At 47.4% G+C, this 14,133-nt stretch overlaps 1 protein-coding gene across 1 annotated transcript in view; it reads left to right on the top strand.

Annotated features, from left to right (window-relative positions):
* The window catches only part of Dlgap2 (DLG associated protein 2), a 139,508-nt gene extending 125,675 nt beyond the window's left edge, over positions 1-13,833 (top strand). Inside the window, exons 11-13 of the mRNA XM_052162854.1 lie at positions 6,738-6,829; positions 10,160-10,312; positions 13,615-13,833. Coding sequence (XP_052018814.1) covers positions 6,738-6,829; positions 10,160-10,312; positions 13,615-13,833 — 464 coding nt within the window. The remainder of the gene's footprint in view (positions 1-6,737; positions 6,830-10,159; positions 10,313-13,614) is intronic.
* The last annotated feature ends 300 nt before the right edge of the window (positions 13,834-14,133 follow it).

Genomic DNA, 14,133 nt, shown 5'->3' on the forward strand with positions numbered 1-14,133 from the left:
CCCATCAGCCCTGTCCACTCCCACGCTGGGACTCCCCATCAGCCCTGTCCACTCCCACGCTGGGTTTCCCCATCAGCCCCGCCCACACCCACCCTGGCTTTTGCATTGCATGTTTACAGTTTCAGTATCGAGTGCTCTGTTTCCAGAGACATCCTCACTGTGTCCACCTTCTCCTGCTGTCTCCGAAAAATATGGGCCCCGCTGACCTCAACCCCGGATGTCTTTTTGATTCACCACTGCTGTAAAACACCATTTATGGTCCGTGGAGAATGCGTAGGCTGATAGTTCACACACAAACGAGGTCATCATGATGGGGCTGTGGAAATGCAGAGATAGGAGGTCAATTCTATCTTCCTAAGCATTAAATACCTAAGTATGAAAGGTGTCTAGGCTGAGGGACAGTCAGTCACAGGTTAAAATTGTTTCTCTCTGGGGGAATCCAAGAAAACTGCAAATTTCCTGTTGTGTCACAAAAGTACTTACGTATAACTAAAGTGGCCATAGGATCCATCCTCATGGCTACGATGTATGTGAGATCTCTGTGTTTGACAGCATTGGCTGGGGGAAAGCGCTCCCCTTGAGGCCAACTGTAGATCAGAGTCAGCTGCCCCCCACCCCCTGCCTCCTGGTTTATAGTCTCTTAAATGTGCTATTTAACTTTTGGTGAGCTGTAAGCGTCACCTTCTGGACTCTTTCAATGACATTTATGCCCAGTGATAGTTTACTGAGCACCCGACGGCCAAGCCACTCTCAGTAGGCCGAAATAATACAGGAAATGCGTAAGCATCCACGTGAAAGGTAATGCCCCAGAAACCAGAGATCTGAGAGGAAACCCAGAGATCTGAGAGGAAACCCAGAGAGCTGAGAGGAAACCTAGAAATCTGAGAGGAAACCCAGAGATCTGAGAGGAAACCCAGAGATCTGAGAGGAAACCCAGAGATCTGAGAGGAAACCCAGAGATCTGAGAGGAAACACCTAGGTGACTTTGTAGAGAAGGTGGACTTGCACCATAATCTGAGGTCCCAGAAAACAGATGGGGTCAAAAAAAAATGAGACTTGGAACACAAAAGAGACACAGAGCGTGGAAGAGGAGCCCATAGGCTGGCCCCTCTTGAAAAGACAACCACTTAAGCATAGCCCTTTCCACCTGTCTGGCAGAAGTGCCATTCTATACCGAGTTATGGTTGGTGTTTCTCAAGGGTTGTCTTTGCACTGTCCCAGAGATTCCTGGGCCTCTGCATGCAGAGGTTCCAGTTCGAGTGTCACGTGCTTCCACAGTACCTCGCCAAGACTTCTGCCAACAAAAGTTGGGAAGAATAAAGGGAAGAAGGAAGGTGGGCAAGCTTAATGAAGCAACATTCATAGTCGTTCTCATGTATTATGAGCACAGCCAGGATCCCAGGGCATTCATTGGTCTGGGTCTGCAGGGCGCGGATCTGTGTCCACAGTGGGGTGGGAGCCTCACATGGCGCTAACCCTGAAACAGAAGTGAATTGGTCTTGAGTTGCATGCTCTTTCGCCCCCTGAACCAAGCTTTGAGCATGGGGTCAGGGAGTAGAAGCTCTGACACATCCCTAAGTTCTACACTCCTGGCCACCTGTGTTTCCTTGTGATCAGAGATCAGGGCTCTGGCTGTATCTCCCACTTGCCATCATTTGCACATACATCTAGCCCAGAATTAACCAAGTTCACCAGTCCCCCTAATAATGCTTAAGACTAAGATAACCTCCAAGTCTGTGCCTTCTTTTAGCAACAACAGTCAATGGTCTCCACACATTTAAAATTAAGATTAAATTAAATGGCTTGTTAAACCAAACTCAGAGCTCTGAATATTGAAATTTCCATTGTATGAAATAATTCTTCCCCCAACTATAATTTTGAAATCACAGTTCACTGAACTGATTGAATGGATCTAGATGTACTCAGTGCTGTGTGGCTAATAAAGACTAGCCTGTGCCAAATACAGACTGATTTGGGTAAAGGCCTACCCACTTTCAATACAAAAATGGAAATATTTAAGACATAATGGAAACTCCTGCAAAACTAGAGTTTGGCAATTTTATATATAGCTAAACTAAATGGCTAAGGACACAAAATGAAACCAAACCTTCCTAAGTCGTTTGAAACAAACAAAAACATCCTAAATATCACATGACCATATGGAGCTCCCTACAGGAGCACATGTCGAGTCAGGTCTTGTGATGGGCGTTGGACTCCTTGTCTGCAAACATCTGCTCATTTGAACATTCCCCAATTGGAGGCTGAGAGCGCAGGCAATCAAAGAGACCTTTAAAGATTGGGCATCCTAGATCTCCTTTCACAGACAGGACAAATAACCACCAGGGTCAGGAGTCACATAACACCAGAGTGGGAACCAGATGCCAGGCATGGGGTCTCCCAGACCATATTCCATGAGGGGTGATAGTTGTCTGTGGATGGGAATGTCCAGCTACAGAACATAGTTAGGGAACAGAAAGCTGAAGAGACAGTGCCTATGTCTCTTCTTGGCCAGGATTCTGAAGCAGATGGAGGACAAAAGAGGCACAAGAGCAAGAGCAGTAATGCCCTGCCTCTGTGCAAACCAGATCCCAGTGCACAGACAGCAGCAGCAGTACGGGAAGGCTGTGTGCACGGACATAGCATGCATTTAGCATGGACCTGTGTGAGATGATGCCTACCCATCGCCTGTGAACTTCCGGCAGGAGCCAGGCCAGAAGGTGTCCCCAGTTTGGGGACAAGATTGTCAATGTCATCAGCTGGCCAGAGTCTTCCTGAGAGTGAAGAGCCTCTGAGGAGCCAAGCAGCTGAGGTCAGATGCTCATGACCTCAAAGAAACCAGAAGTAGACAGGCCTGGGGCCTGAAGGGAGATCTTTGGGAGCAGTTGGTCACTTCTGGTGCTGTAAAATTAATAACCAGGGAATCCCAAGAGACAGGCTGTCAATACCAAACAACCCTTTTAAACTCAGCAAATTCTATAAAAGACCACTTCGAGTTTTTGAATGTTGCTGGGATTTCACAACAAATTTTCATAGAATTAGAAATTAGACAGGACACATGAAAAAATAAAGCCAGAGCCAAGGCAGCTAATCCAATTTTTTTTTTTTTGTCCACCTAAGGCCAGGGTTATATCAGGTTCTTTGAACATTTGCATTCTGCTGAGTACCCGTCCTTATCTACGTCTCTTAAGAGGACACTGTTGAAACTCTGAAAAAATTAGGCAAGTATAATGGTAAAGAATAAATTGAATTTTCACTTCAAATTCCCTGCAATTACAGGGAGCTATTTACAATATAGGTCTCAGATAGGATCGCTCCTATTCACTAAGCGGCCAAGTTCACCTACCATTAGCAGCTGCTCGTTAGCAGAGCTCCTGAATGCTTTATCTCCCTGGCACTGCTTAATTTAGACCTGTGACAGTGACCTACACCGCATTAATACATAGCGAGAATTGCTGCATATTCGCATTGTGCTGAAGATTATAAATTGAAGTCTTTTGTGGATGTTTCAGCAGAATTCCATTTCAAGAGGAATAAAAAGATTAGGTATTTAAACTTCAAATTTTATAGAACAAGTGGGTCTTGTGTTACAATTTAAAGCAACAAAGTTAGTGAAAAAACAAATACATTCATTCACAGCTTCTGTAATTTCATAGTAACGGTTTGATTCAAATGAGCCCTTTTAAATATCATCAATCACTTGTGCTACCGGATACAATGAAACAGAAATTCCACCTCTGAGAAACAAAGTATTCATCTCATCTCCTAGACACCAAGACTGCTGTTGATCATGTTCCTGTAGGGCACCGGGTGTGAATGAGGGATGCTGTGATGTTTGTCCCTCTTTGAGACTCTGTCCCAAGTCCAGCCCACTGACACCTCTCTGTCCCTGCATCTTCCCCTGCCCCCTTCACGACACGCATGGACCCAAATCTGACAATCTCAAATTAAAAACATCTTAGGCAGTGGCAGGATTGGACAAGTAGAAAACTCTACACCTGACCTCACAGGATAGGCCTCACAGCAAAGTGTGAGTGCACAAGAGCTCGTACGGTATAGGAGCAGCTCCAGGCCATGCGTCAAAGTCCTAATGAAGCATATGGGAATCTGGTCGCTAAGCTTAGGCGTGTCTCCCAGTGACTCATTATAGATGAGCAGATATCCCCAAATCCAACGTAATCTGAAATTCACCACCAGTTCAAATGCCCTTCCCTAACCATTTCTAAGAAGGGATGTGGGACCTGACCCACCTCAGGGGCCTCTGCTTCCAGCCATTCCCCCTTCTCCCTTCTTCCCATCTCCATCAGACAGAGATCACAGATCAAGACCTGTAACCTCCAGAAAGGAAACCAGTGTGGTGGCCTTTACACTGGTCACTAAAGCAAGCTTTTGGGTGGCTTAGGAGTGTACACTTACTCACTGCCTCCGCCGCTCACTTTAATACAGACGGGAGGCTAGAGAGAGCGGTTAAGAGCACTAAGGTCCTGAGTTCAAATCCCAGTAACCACATGGTGGCTCACAACCATCCATAATGAGATCTGACAACCTCTTCTGGTGCATCAGAAGACAGCTATTGTGTATATATTTATAATAATAAGTAAATCTTGGACAAAAAAAGAAAAAGAAATACAGACAGGGATGTATTCTAGACTGTTCTCTCTAATGTTTCCCGAACGTGTAATTTTCCATGATCCACTTTTAGAGAATAAAAATATAAAGAGAAAGAAAGAAAGAGGAGAGAGAGTGAGATAGAGATAGAGAGAGAGAGAGAGAGAGAGAGAGAGAGAGAGAGAGAGAGAGAGAGAGAACCAGCCCAAATAAAAATGTTTAATCACTTCACAACCACATGATATTCAGTTGGGAGGGGGGACCCCAGCTTTGAACATTCTGCATGTGACTGTGTGACCCACCTGAGTCCCCTAGTCTTAAACTTCCTACATTTTCTGCAGTATTCTCTTCCACTATCTCATCACACTTGTCTGAGCTTTCTGTCTTTTTTTTTCCTCAAGTCAGGCCAAGGAAGAGTATGGAAGCAGCTACAGCTGGCCTGTCAGGCCAAAACTTATGATGCCAGCTTCTGGCACATGTGGAATGTTTCTTTTAGTCTTTGAGTTCCTGGGGTTCAAACCCATTCCTCACTTGATTCTGACAATGGCCTTTTCTGCTGAGTGCATCCTCAGTCCTCAAAGAACTAACCCTGGGACTGGCTGTAGCCATCACTGGTCTTTGGGGAATTGACCATCCAGGAGGAAAACTACAGGAACCAAGGGTATCTGAACCTTAGCATCATCCCCCAGGGATGACTGTTGGCCTGGATTGGTACAAATCACCGTGGGCTACCATAGGTCCTTTTATTGATCCTCTGCTGATCAGAAAGCTCTTTTGACTTTGCTGGATAAAACCTCAAGTGTAGGAGTAGCCAGTTGAAATGCACAGCTCTCCAACGCAGAGCAATGGGTTTCTTGCCTCTATTTCCTGGGGGATAGAACTCCAGGATTCTTTGGTTACTTTCCCCAAACTGCACATACAGCAGACAGGTGCCAACCAGAGCTCTCTTCCTGAAAAGCCTCGGAGAATAGATCTACCCAGCACACCAGCAATTATTTGTCTCAAGTACTTGACATGGGTGGATGTCTGTGCTCAGCAAGAAAGCTGAGAGAAACTCACGGGCACCTAAGACTCCTAACCCAGTAGTGACAGGAGAGAGAAGTCTAGATGACTACACAGTTGGAGTTCTGGGGGGGATGTATGAACTGGAGCTGGTGAGGGGAGCTGGGCGGAGATAAAAGCATCCAGCAGGAAGAGGGGTTCCCCTTCGTTCTGAGTTCTGAGGCCCGTGTGTGGTGGGACCCACAAAGCATGTTTTCAGAATGGTGCTGCAGTCACAGGAAAGCTCAGAAGGGACAAAGAGGAAGTGCAAGGGCGTCTTGGAGCAAGAAGGGGAGCTTTTTCCTTATCTATTCTTAGACAAAAGTCTTCCATTTTTCCCAGTCTAAATCTAGAAGCCGCCACAATGCATTAAATCCTTTGTGTGGATGCACACATAAATTTAATATTTGGCTTACCAAATAAAGCCACCAAGGATCGGAAATCCTTTGTAGTAGAACCTGAGTAAGGCTCAATCAGGTGACATTAACCTCACAAAGGGGTTTAAGAAGCCAGTGGGTCTGGCTTCTGAGTGTGGCTCGTGACCCTTTGGCTGATTCTGAGGCATGCTGTGACCTTCCTGTGTGACTGCCTTCTATGTAGCTCTTCATAGTTTGAGACCCAGGGCCTGCCGTTGCTGTGAGATAGCTGCCCTCAGTTCCCTGGTTTTTAATTGAATTCACTGAAATGGCAGATACCAATGTGTTCTTCTCAAAATCGAGGAGCAATCATTGGAGTATTAGTCAATGGTGTCTTCTGGAGTCCCAAGTCAAAGGATTTCCCTGAACATCAAAGCTCAATTAACTCAGGACCCCAAATAAGGAGATTCTGTAGTGTGTATCACCTTACAGAGCTAAAGCATCCCCAGGACACAGTGCTAAGACCTCATAGCTCTCATTTGGTTGTCTTTGTGTATCCTCACGAGCTGGGAAGGGATGGAAACTTCAGCTGATGAATGTGTTCAGCGCGGTCCCCACTAAGCTCCAACCCCAGCAAAAAAGCAAGGAGAGAAGATCTGGTCCCAGCTGGCTGGACGCCGGACGTTCTTGCTTGGCTATGACTGACCGGATCTTAATCTTGCCTGTGTCTCCCAGCTCTAGGGAAGATCAGGAGTGCTGTGGGAAGTGCTCAGCTTCTCATGTCCCAGAAGTTCCAGCAGTTTTACTGGCTTTGTCAGCAGAACATGGTAAGTGGCATGGTAGCCCCCATCCCATAAACGCTGAACTGTGTGTGGCCCGCGTGGTCATGGAAACTTCCCGTTACCTTTCAGTTGCTGTGGCTTTTCAAAACGCTGTGACCGAGGCAACTTATAAAAGAACAAGTTTCTTAGGAGCTGACAGTTTTGGAGGGTGTGTCCATGATAGCTATGGTGTGGAACAAGCAGGCGTGCACATCACTGGAAGAGAAGCTTAAAGCTTACAAACCTAAGACACAACCCCCAGGAAGAGAAAGGGCTAAGCTAGAAAGGCAAAGGCTTTTGAAACCTCAAGGCTATACCCTAGTGACACACCTCTCCCACCAAGGCCACACCTCCTAACCCTCTCCCGAACAGGTCAACCAAGCTTGGACCAAGAATTTAAACATAGGAGCCAATGGGGGTTATTCTCACTGAGACCACCACACTCCTCATCGGTCAGAGTGGCCCTGTGCAGGGGTGGGAGAGAACATAGCCCAGCCCGGGACCCTCATCGCAAGTCTGGAGAGCCACACCTTGTCCCCAATGAGCCATACCTCAGCCTAGGGACCTAGACCCCACCTCGGGATCACTTGTATGCTGAGCCCTGGAAACATCCCTAAGGTTCAGAAGTCCACACATCTTGCTCTGGAGACCCACACACACACCCTGGCCACACCTAGTTACCTTTATTCAGGCCTTAGCAACACACACCTCTTAGACCCAGGTTCCAGACGGAAGCTGCGGCTGTGTAGGACATGCAGGAGGAGGGAGAGTCTGGCTGTGGACTCCTACTTGCTTTCTCTGCCCTCAGAAGACAAGGTAGGGAATGAATTGCTGGGGTAGCCCAGGTCACAAGGAAAGAAAATCAACTTTGGGGGTGGGGGTGGGGTGTTGATATGCATATTTATGTGAGGAGATTAAGGAGAAATCTTGGAGGTCATTTGGCCTTGGCATATTCTATAGTGAGGACAGAAAAGAATGGGTCTTGAGCTAGATTTATGAATGCAGTAGGCATTGATCCTGGGCCTTCCTGGCAAAGAGAAGAGAAACTCACCTGTATATATCTCTGTCTCTGTCTCTGTCTCTCTCTGTCTCTGTCTCTGTCTCTATCTCTATATCTATATCAATCACTATATCTATCTCTATCTCTATATCTATATCTAGATAGATAGATAAATATACATCTCTATATATCTATGTCTATATATCTCTATATATGTATGTGTATGTGTATGTATGGTGTATGCATGTATATTTATACACCTGCATGTATGTTCATGCATACTAATCTTCATATATCACCCATTTGCTGCAGGCACACCACACATTGTTTGGTTTCTTCTGACTAAAATACAGGGAATTTTACAGTCCTGACATTTAATGCCAAACATTTTCCATAAAGACCTGAGGCTCTGCTGGGCCTGTCACAGCGAAGGCAGCAGGTATTCTGACCATGCTGGGCTTGTTAGCTTCTGTGGAGATGCGGAACTTACAACATATTCTGCTGCATCTGCAGGTGCAGCCCCTCAGAGCTGCAGATCTGGGCCCTTCATCAGGGTCATTAAGGATAATGTTCCCTCTAACATTTTCCTGCTAGCCCATTAAAGTTCATCACGACGGTTAGCGTTAGGACATGCCACCTTTGGCGTGAAGCTTTGTTGACATTTAAAGGGTGATCTGGAAGGTTTGAGACCTTGGAAGATGAAACTAGATAAATGTTTGGCTATTATGTGTGGTTCTGCCTTCTCTACAGACTACCTATGCAAGATTAGTTTGATCATAAGGAATGCTATGCTGTATATTGTACATGGGGTGGCCAGACAGCCTCTGGGGCCTCTTGGTACAGATCGCGCTATGCGGAGGACAAAGCTTACCCTTGAGCCTGTTAAATGCGCCCCACCTTCTGCACCCAATGCAGCTGATTTAGCCTTGAAACCATCCACCCTGACATCTTTGATGCCATTCAAGTTTAAAAAAAAAATCTGGTTGGCTATCTGCTTTTCTTTTGGTTTCTCTTTAGGAATCTCTGAGACCCTCATTGGAGGGCAGTGTCAGAAGACATAGACAGAAAGCGTGTTATTGCTGTGGTTCATGATTGCTGGGGCCACAGCTAGTGGTAGACATTTTAGGAAGTTTGCCCACCCTTAAGTCTAGGATATGACCGTAGGGAAGGACAGGAACCCCTCCCAGGTATCTCCAAGTTCTGCAGGCATAGGCAATTTGTGATGTGACTATAGTGCAACTATCCCTCTCACTCCACACACTCAAGAAGAATAAGAGAAACCTTAGAAGGAAGCTTACACTGCCAGTCAGCTTTAGCTTGGCGGAAGTATGGGCAGAAGTCGCCCTCTAGTGGTTCATTGTAAGAACAGGCTCCAACAGCAGAGCCCAGCGGGGAACTCCACTTAGGAGGACATGGACACACTGTGAGTTCACCTTCTGCCCTGGAACCCTCCCTGGTGGCATAGGGTGTTATCTGCGTACCTGTGAACTGTGAAGAGGCAATGGTGCCCAATGGGTGTGGTTTCCCTGTGAGCACCAACTCAAGCTAAATCAACTGTGAACCAAACAGTGTTCAACCCGTACCACTGACGAACGTTGAGCACTGTAGGCGCTTTGGAATGAACGTCAGATTGTGTAAGTCTGCAGGGTGAGCCAAGATCACATTAAGTCAAGGAAACCACGCATAGATTGGCACTTGACTGTCACAGTAAGAGCCAGTTAGACCATGCACTGCGCTAAAGTGAGGTGCGTGTGTCCTAGACTGAGCACAAGCCCGGGCCCTGTCTGTGGATGGTGGAGGGGTGCCCCTTGGACAGGCTAAGTTAAGTGGGAGGGATGTTCTTGAGTCTTCTGTTCCTTCAAGAGATTGGCGTGACTCTCCATGGGAGAAAACTGAAGTCACATTACCTTTTGAAGCCATACTTGATCCTCAGAACTAAAGCCAGGACCCATCAAAATAAGCACCAGGAAATAAACAGCCACAGTCCTAGCGGCCTACCCACAGGGTAGTCTGTCCCTTCTAGGTGAGTCACATGGCTCTACCACTTTCATGAGCTGCAAACCATTTGTAGGATGGAACCCAGAGAATTTGTTCGTGGTAGGCAAGTATTATACCACTGAGCTACAGTCTACCCCCAGGATTTTCAAGTTGAAACATTAAAGGGGTGTGCCCTGTGTCTGTAAGCTGCTGGCATGCGCCTAGGTTAAGGTTAACTTTAATGGGGTCATGGAGAGTCTCCTGTGTTGTTTCAAATGAGTGGAACTCCTCCTGGTCTGATTCCTTGAGGGACTTACAGAAGAAAGAGCAGCCTCCCTAACATCCTTGTGTGTCCACAGGACCCCAGCGCCATGCCAAGACCGACATCCCAGGATCTAGCTGGTTACTGGGATATGCTGCAGCTGTCCGTGGAAGATGTCAGCATGAAGTTCGATGAACTTCACCAGCTGAAGCTCAACGACTGGAAGATAGTAGAGTCACCTGAAAGAAAGGTAATGCAGTCACGGGGTGCAGTGGTCCCCAGCACTGTGCTTGTAGGTTCCTGGTACCCGCTCCAGTACCAGATGATAATAGATGCTGACTTCTCCACCTTTAGTTATCAATACAGGATCAGACTTCGTGTGTGTGTGTGTGTGTGTGTGTGTGTGTGTGTGTGTGTGTGTGTGTGTGTGTGTCTGTGTGTGTGTCTGTGTCTGTGTGTTTGTCTATGTGTATGTCTGTTTGTCTCTGTGTCTGTGTTTGTGTCTATGTGTGTGTGTGTCTGTGTGTGTGTCTATGTATGTGTCTGTCTGTGTGTCTGTGTGTGTGTCTATATGTGTATCTGTCTGTGTGTGGGTCTGTATGTGTGTGTCTGTATGTGTGTCTGTCTGTGTATGTCTGTGTGTGTCTGTATGTGTGTGTGTGTCTGTCTGTCTGTGTATGTCTGTGTGTGTCTGTATGTGTGTCTGTATGTGTGTATATGTGTGTATCTGTGTGTGTGTGTATGTGGCAGGTGGGGGAGGGGTCGTTGTAAGTACATACACAAATGGACAAGATTGGAATTCTGGGTGCATGAATCTCGATGGGTGTCTTGCCCTATCTCCGGTACACAGACATCTCAGAGACATCAGGAAAGATCCCTACATCTATAGTCTAGTTTCCTCCAGGGATAAATCCCGGCTCATTTTTATCCAACCTCTGTTTGGATTGTATTCAGCCGGTCTCCCACAGGTAAGATCTAGGTCTGGCTGAGTTGACAGTCTTCTTCTATCCAAATATACTTTCCTGGTGCATTGAAGGGAGCTAAGGACAAGACTGCATTTAAACCTTTTGGAGCAGTCTGAGGGTGTGGTCGTCCTATAGAGCTTCATCATCCTTAAATAGGCTGAAAATTTGCATTAAATCTGAATTTGGCTCTCTGCTTCATGGTGACATCATCTCAGGAGAGCCCTGGAAGGCAGTCCAAGTCGGTAATGCATGCGTCGACTTACAAGCTCCCTAGAGAAGCAATCACGGTCTGAATTTTCTAGACAGATATAGTCCATTAAATTGAGTTACAGCTAATGGGGCCAGTGAGATGGCCCAGTGGATAAAGGGGCTTGCCACCAAGCCTGAAGCTCTGAGGCTGGGCCCAGGATCTCCATGGTGGGAGATCTAATTCCTATGCATTGTCCTCTGACCTCCACAAGTGCACTGTGGCATGTGTGCACCCACACTCATCCACACATACTCTCACTAAATAAACGAGGATCTTTTACTTAAAATTCTCAATTAGATGCGGCAGTAGTATATGCCTGAGTTCCCAGAACTTGAAAAGCCAAAATGGGTTTGTAAGTTTGAGACCTAAAATAAATCATGAGACCCTGTCTCAAAAGGAAATCAAGTCAAGCTCTAGTGCAAACGGACCCATGGCGGTTTGGGAAAGGGAGAGTGTGTAGCTATTGATTAGGATGCAAGACAGAGAGGAGGCCTGCTGTCTGCCTTCCTCGGACAGCACTGGTGGCTAGTGAGGCTCAAAGCCACTAACTAGCCTTACATGCTCCTGAGAACAGTGAACAAACTTCTACTAGCAGATAATGGGAGGGCTGTGGAACACAGAAGCCCACACTACCTGAAGACGGCCCACAGATGCAAGAACGAAAGCAGACATGTAACCCTCATGTAGACAGCAGACAGCAGACAGCAGCCCCTGAAGCTTATATTCCGGGGGGACTGAGAGCAAGAAGAAGCCCACACGGACTGAGTCTCCCGTGAAATGAGTTCTTGCTCAAGACACTCACCCCCATGCAGAGGGGCAAGTTCACACCTTAAAGACAAGCCTCGGTGCTTCTGGGGACAGAGTGCCAAGCAGTGTAAGGTTCCTATCTCTCCTTTGTCCCTCTATTTTAGCTCTGAAGCCCCTCCCAAAGGGAGCGCACAAGAAATGTTCGTTTCTCACAAGTTATCACAGAGCACTGGGAGAGGAAAGGGGACAATGAATAGCTTCCTATGGAAGTCGCGTTTCTGAACAGTCAAAGAGGCATACTAGGGAGGCCGGGGTGGGCAATGGCGTCTAGCCTTAGGAACAAATTCCAAATACACTGCCCTGCTTCCTGTACCAAGCACAGCCTAAGCATGGAGACTCAGATGAGAGCTTTCTGTAGGAGAGAGTCTTGCAATATCCAGGAGAGGTCCAGATTTGCCTTCACGAATACTATCCCAGCATACAAGGCCTTTATGAAATAGTCACAAGCCCTCTGCATTGTGTATATTTCTGATTTGTCCAAGTTATCTCTCTGGAGGTGCATATATTTTTGTTGTTTTTGTTTTTCTTTTTTGAGACAGGGTTTCTCTGTGTAGCTCTGGCTGTCCTGGAACTCACTCTGTAGACCAGGTTGGCCTCGAACTCAGAAATCCGCCTGCCTCTACCTCCCAGAGTGCTGGGATTACAGGCGTGTACCACCACCACCTGGCAACATTTTTGAGTATGAATTATTTGAGAATCAATGCTAAGGAAAGTGTGTGTGTGTGTGTGTGTGTGTGTGTGTGTGTGTGTGTGATTATCTATGTGCTTACAGTAAAGTCCATGTAGTTTAGGCTAATGACTGAGAATTTAGCTGAGGGACCCCTGGGGTTCCTGTCCATATAAGATGATTATCATGATTGTGCATCCTCCCACATAAAAGTCAGGTGACTACTTCCACACTCCCTCAAGACGTTGTTAGCTAACATTCAGGTAGGATGGTGCTTCAGTAAGTGTGGGGATGAGGGAGAGCCCCAGGAGGCCAGAGTGAGGGGGATATCTGTGCTGAGGCGCAGTTGGTTTCTTATCCTCAGCCTCCACTGAAAATGAGGGATTTAGGAAGGTGAATGCAGTTAGATGAAGCTGTCCCATCCGGCATCCATGGGGGTGAATTTGGCAGTGTCTACAGGGGCGGCAGTGTCTACAGGGGCAGCAGTGTCTACAGGGGCGGCAGTGTCTACAGGGGCGGCAGTGTCTACAGGGGTGGCAGTGTCTACAGGGGCAGAAAGTCGAGGGGAACTCAAATGAACTGGGCCCCAGGACTCAGCATATCTGGCCTTCCCTGACGTCCCTGTGACTTTCCCTTGACCTCTAATGACCTCTCCTCCACTTCCCTCTGACTTCCTCAAGACTCTCCATGACCCCCTGACCTTGCCATGACCTCTCACCTCTCCCCCAACCACCTCCCCTTTCCCCTTGAGCTCCCCTCCCACCTTCCCCAGACCTCCTCCCCTGATGAATCTTCAGATGTCCTACCACTTACTTCTGTGACCCCATGACCTTCCCTGACCTCCTCTGACTTGTGCTTTTCAGGAAGAAAGGAAGATACCCCCTCCAATACCAAAGAAGCCCCCCAAGGGGAAATTTCCCATCACAAGGGAAAAGTCCCTGGACCTGCCAGACAGACAGCGCCAGGAGGCCCGGCGGCGGCTCATGGCAGCCAAGAGAGCCGCCTCGTTCCGCCAGAACTCCGCCACTGAGAGAGCAGACAGCATCGAGATCTACATCCCCGAGGCCCAGACGCGGCTCTGAGGACCAGAGGTGGCCACGTGCGACTGGTTTTGTTCTTTTTCACAAAATGCTTGTACAGTGTATTTCCTACCTGGTAGTTTCGGTCTCACCCTCCACCGGATTCGCCCTTGCCGTGTTCTCTGCACCGTAGACAGTGGATGCTCCGATTCCTAGTTTTGCCAAGTTCATGGCAAGATTGACTCTGAAGGGACATCGACTCTGAGGAACAGGCTTGGCGAGCCCTGACTTACGTCCCTGTTCTCAGAGGGCCGCCAAGTGGCCTCTTGAGACAGACCCTAGGTTTCACTTTGTTATTTATAT

Source organism: Apodemus sylvaticus, chromosome 18, assembly GCF_947179515.1.
Source record: "Apodemus sylvaticus chromosome 18, mApoSyl1.1, whole genome shotgun sequence".
NCBI classification, from domain to species: Eukaryota; Metazoa; Chordata; class Mammalia; order Rodentia; family Muridae; genus Apodemus; species Apodemus sylvaticus.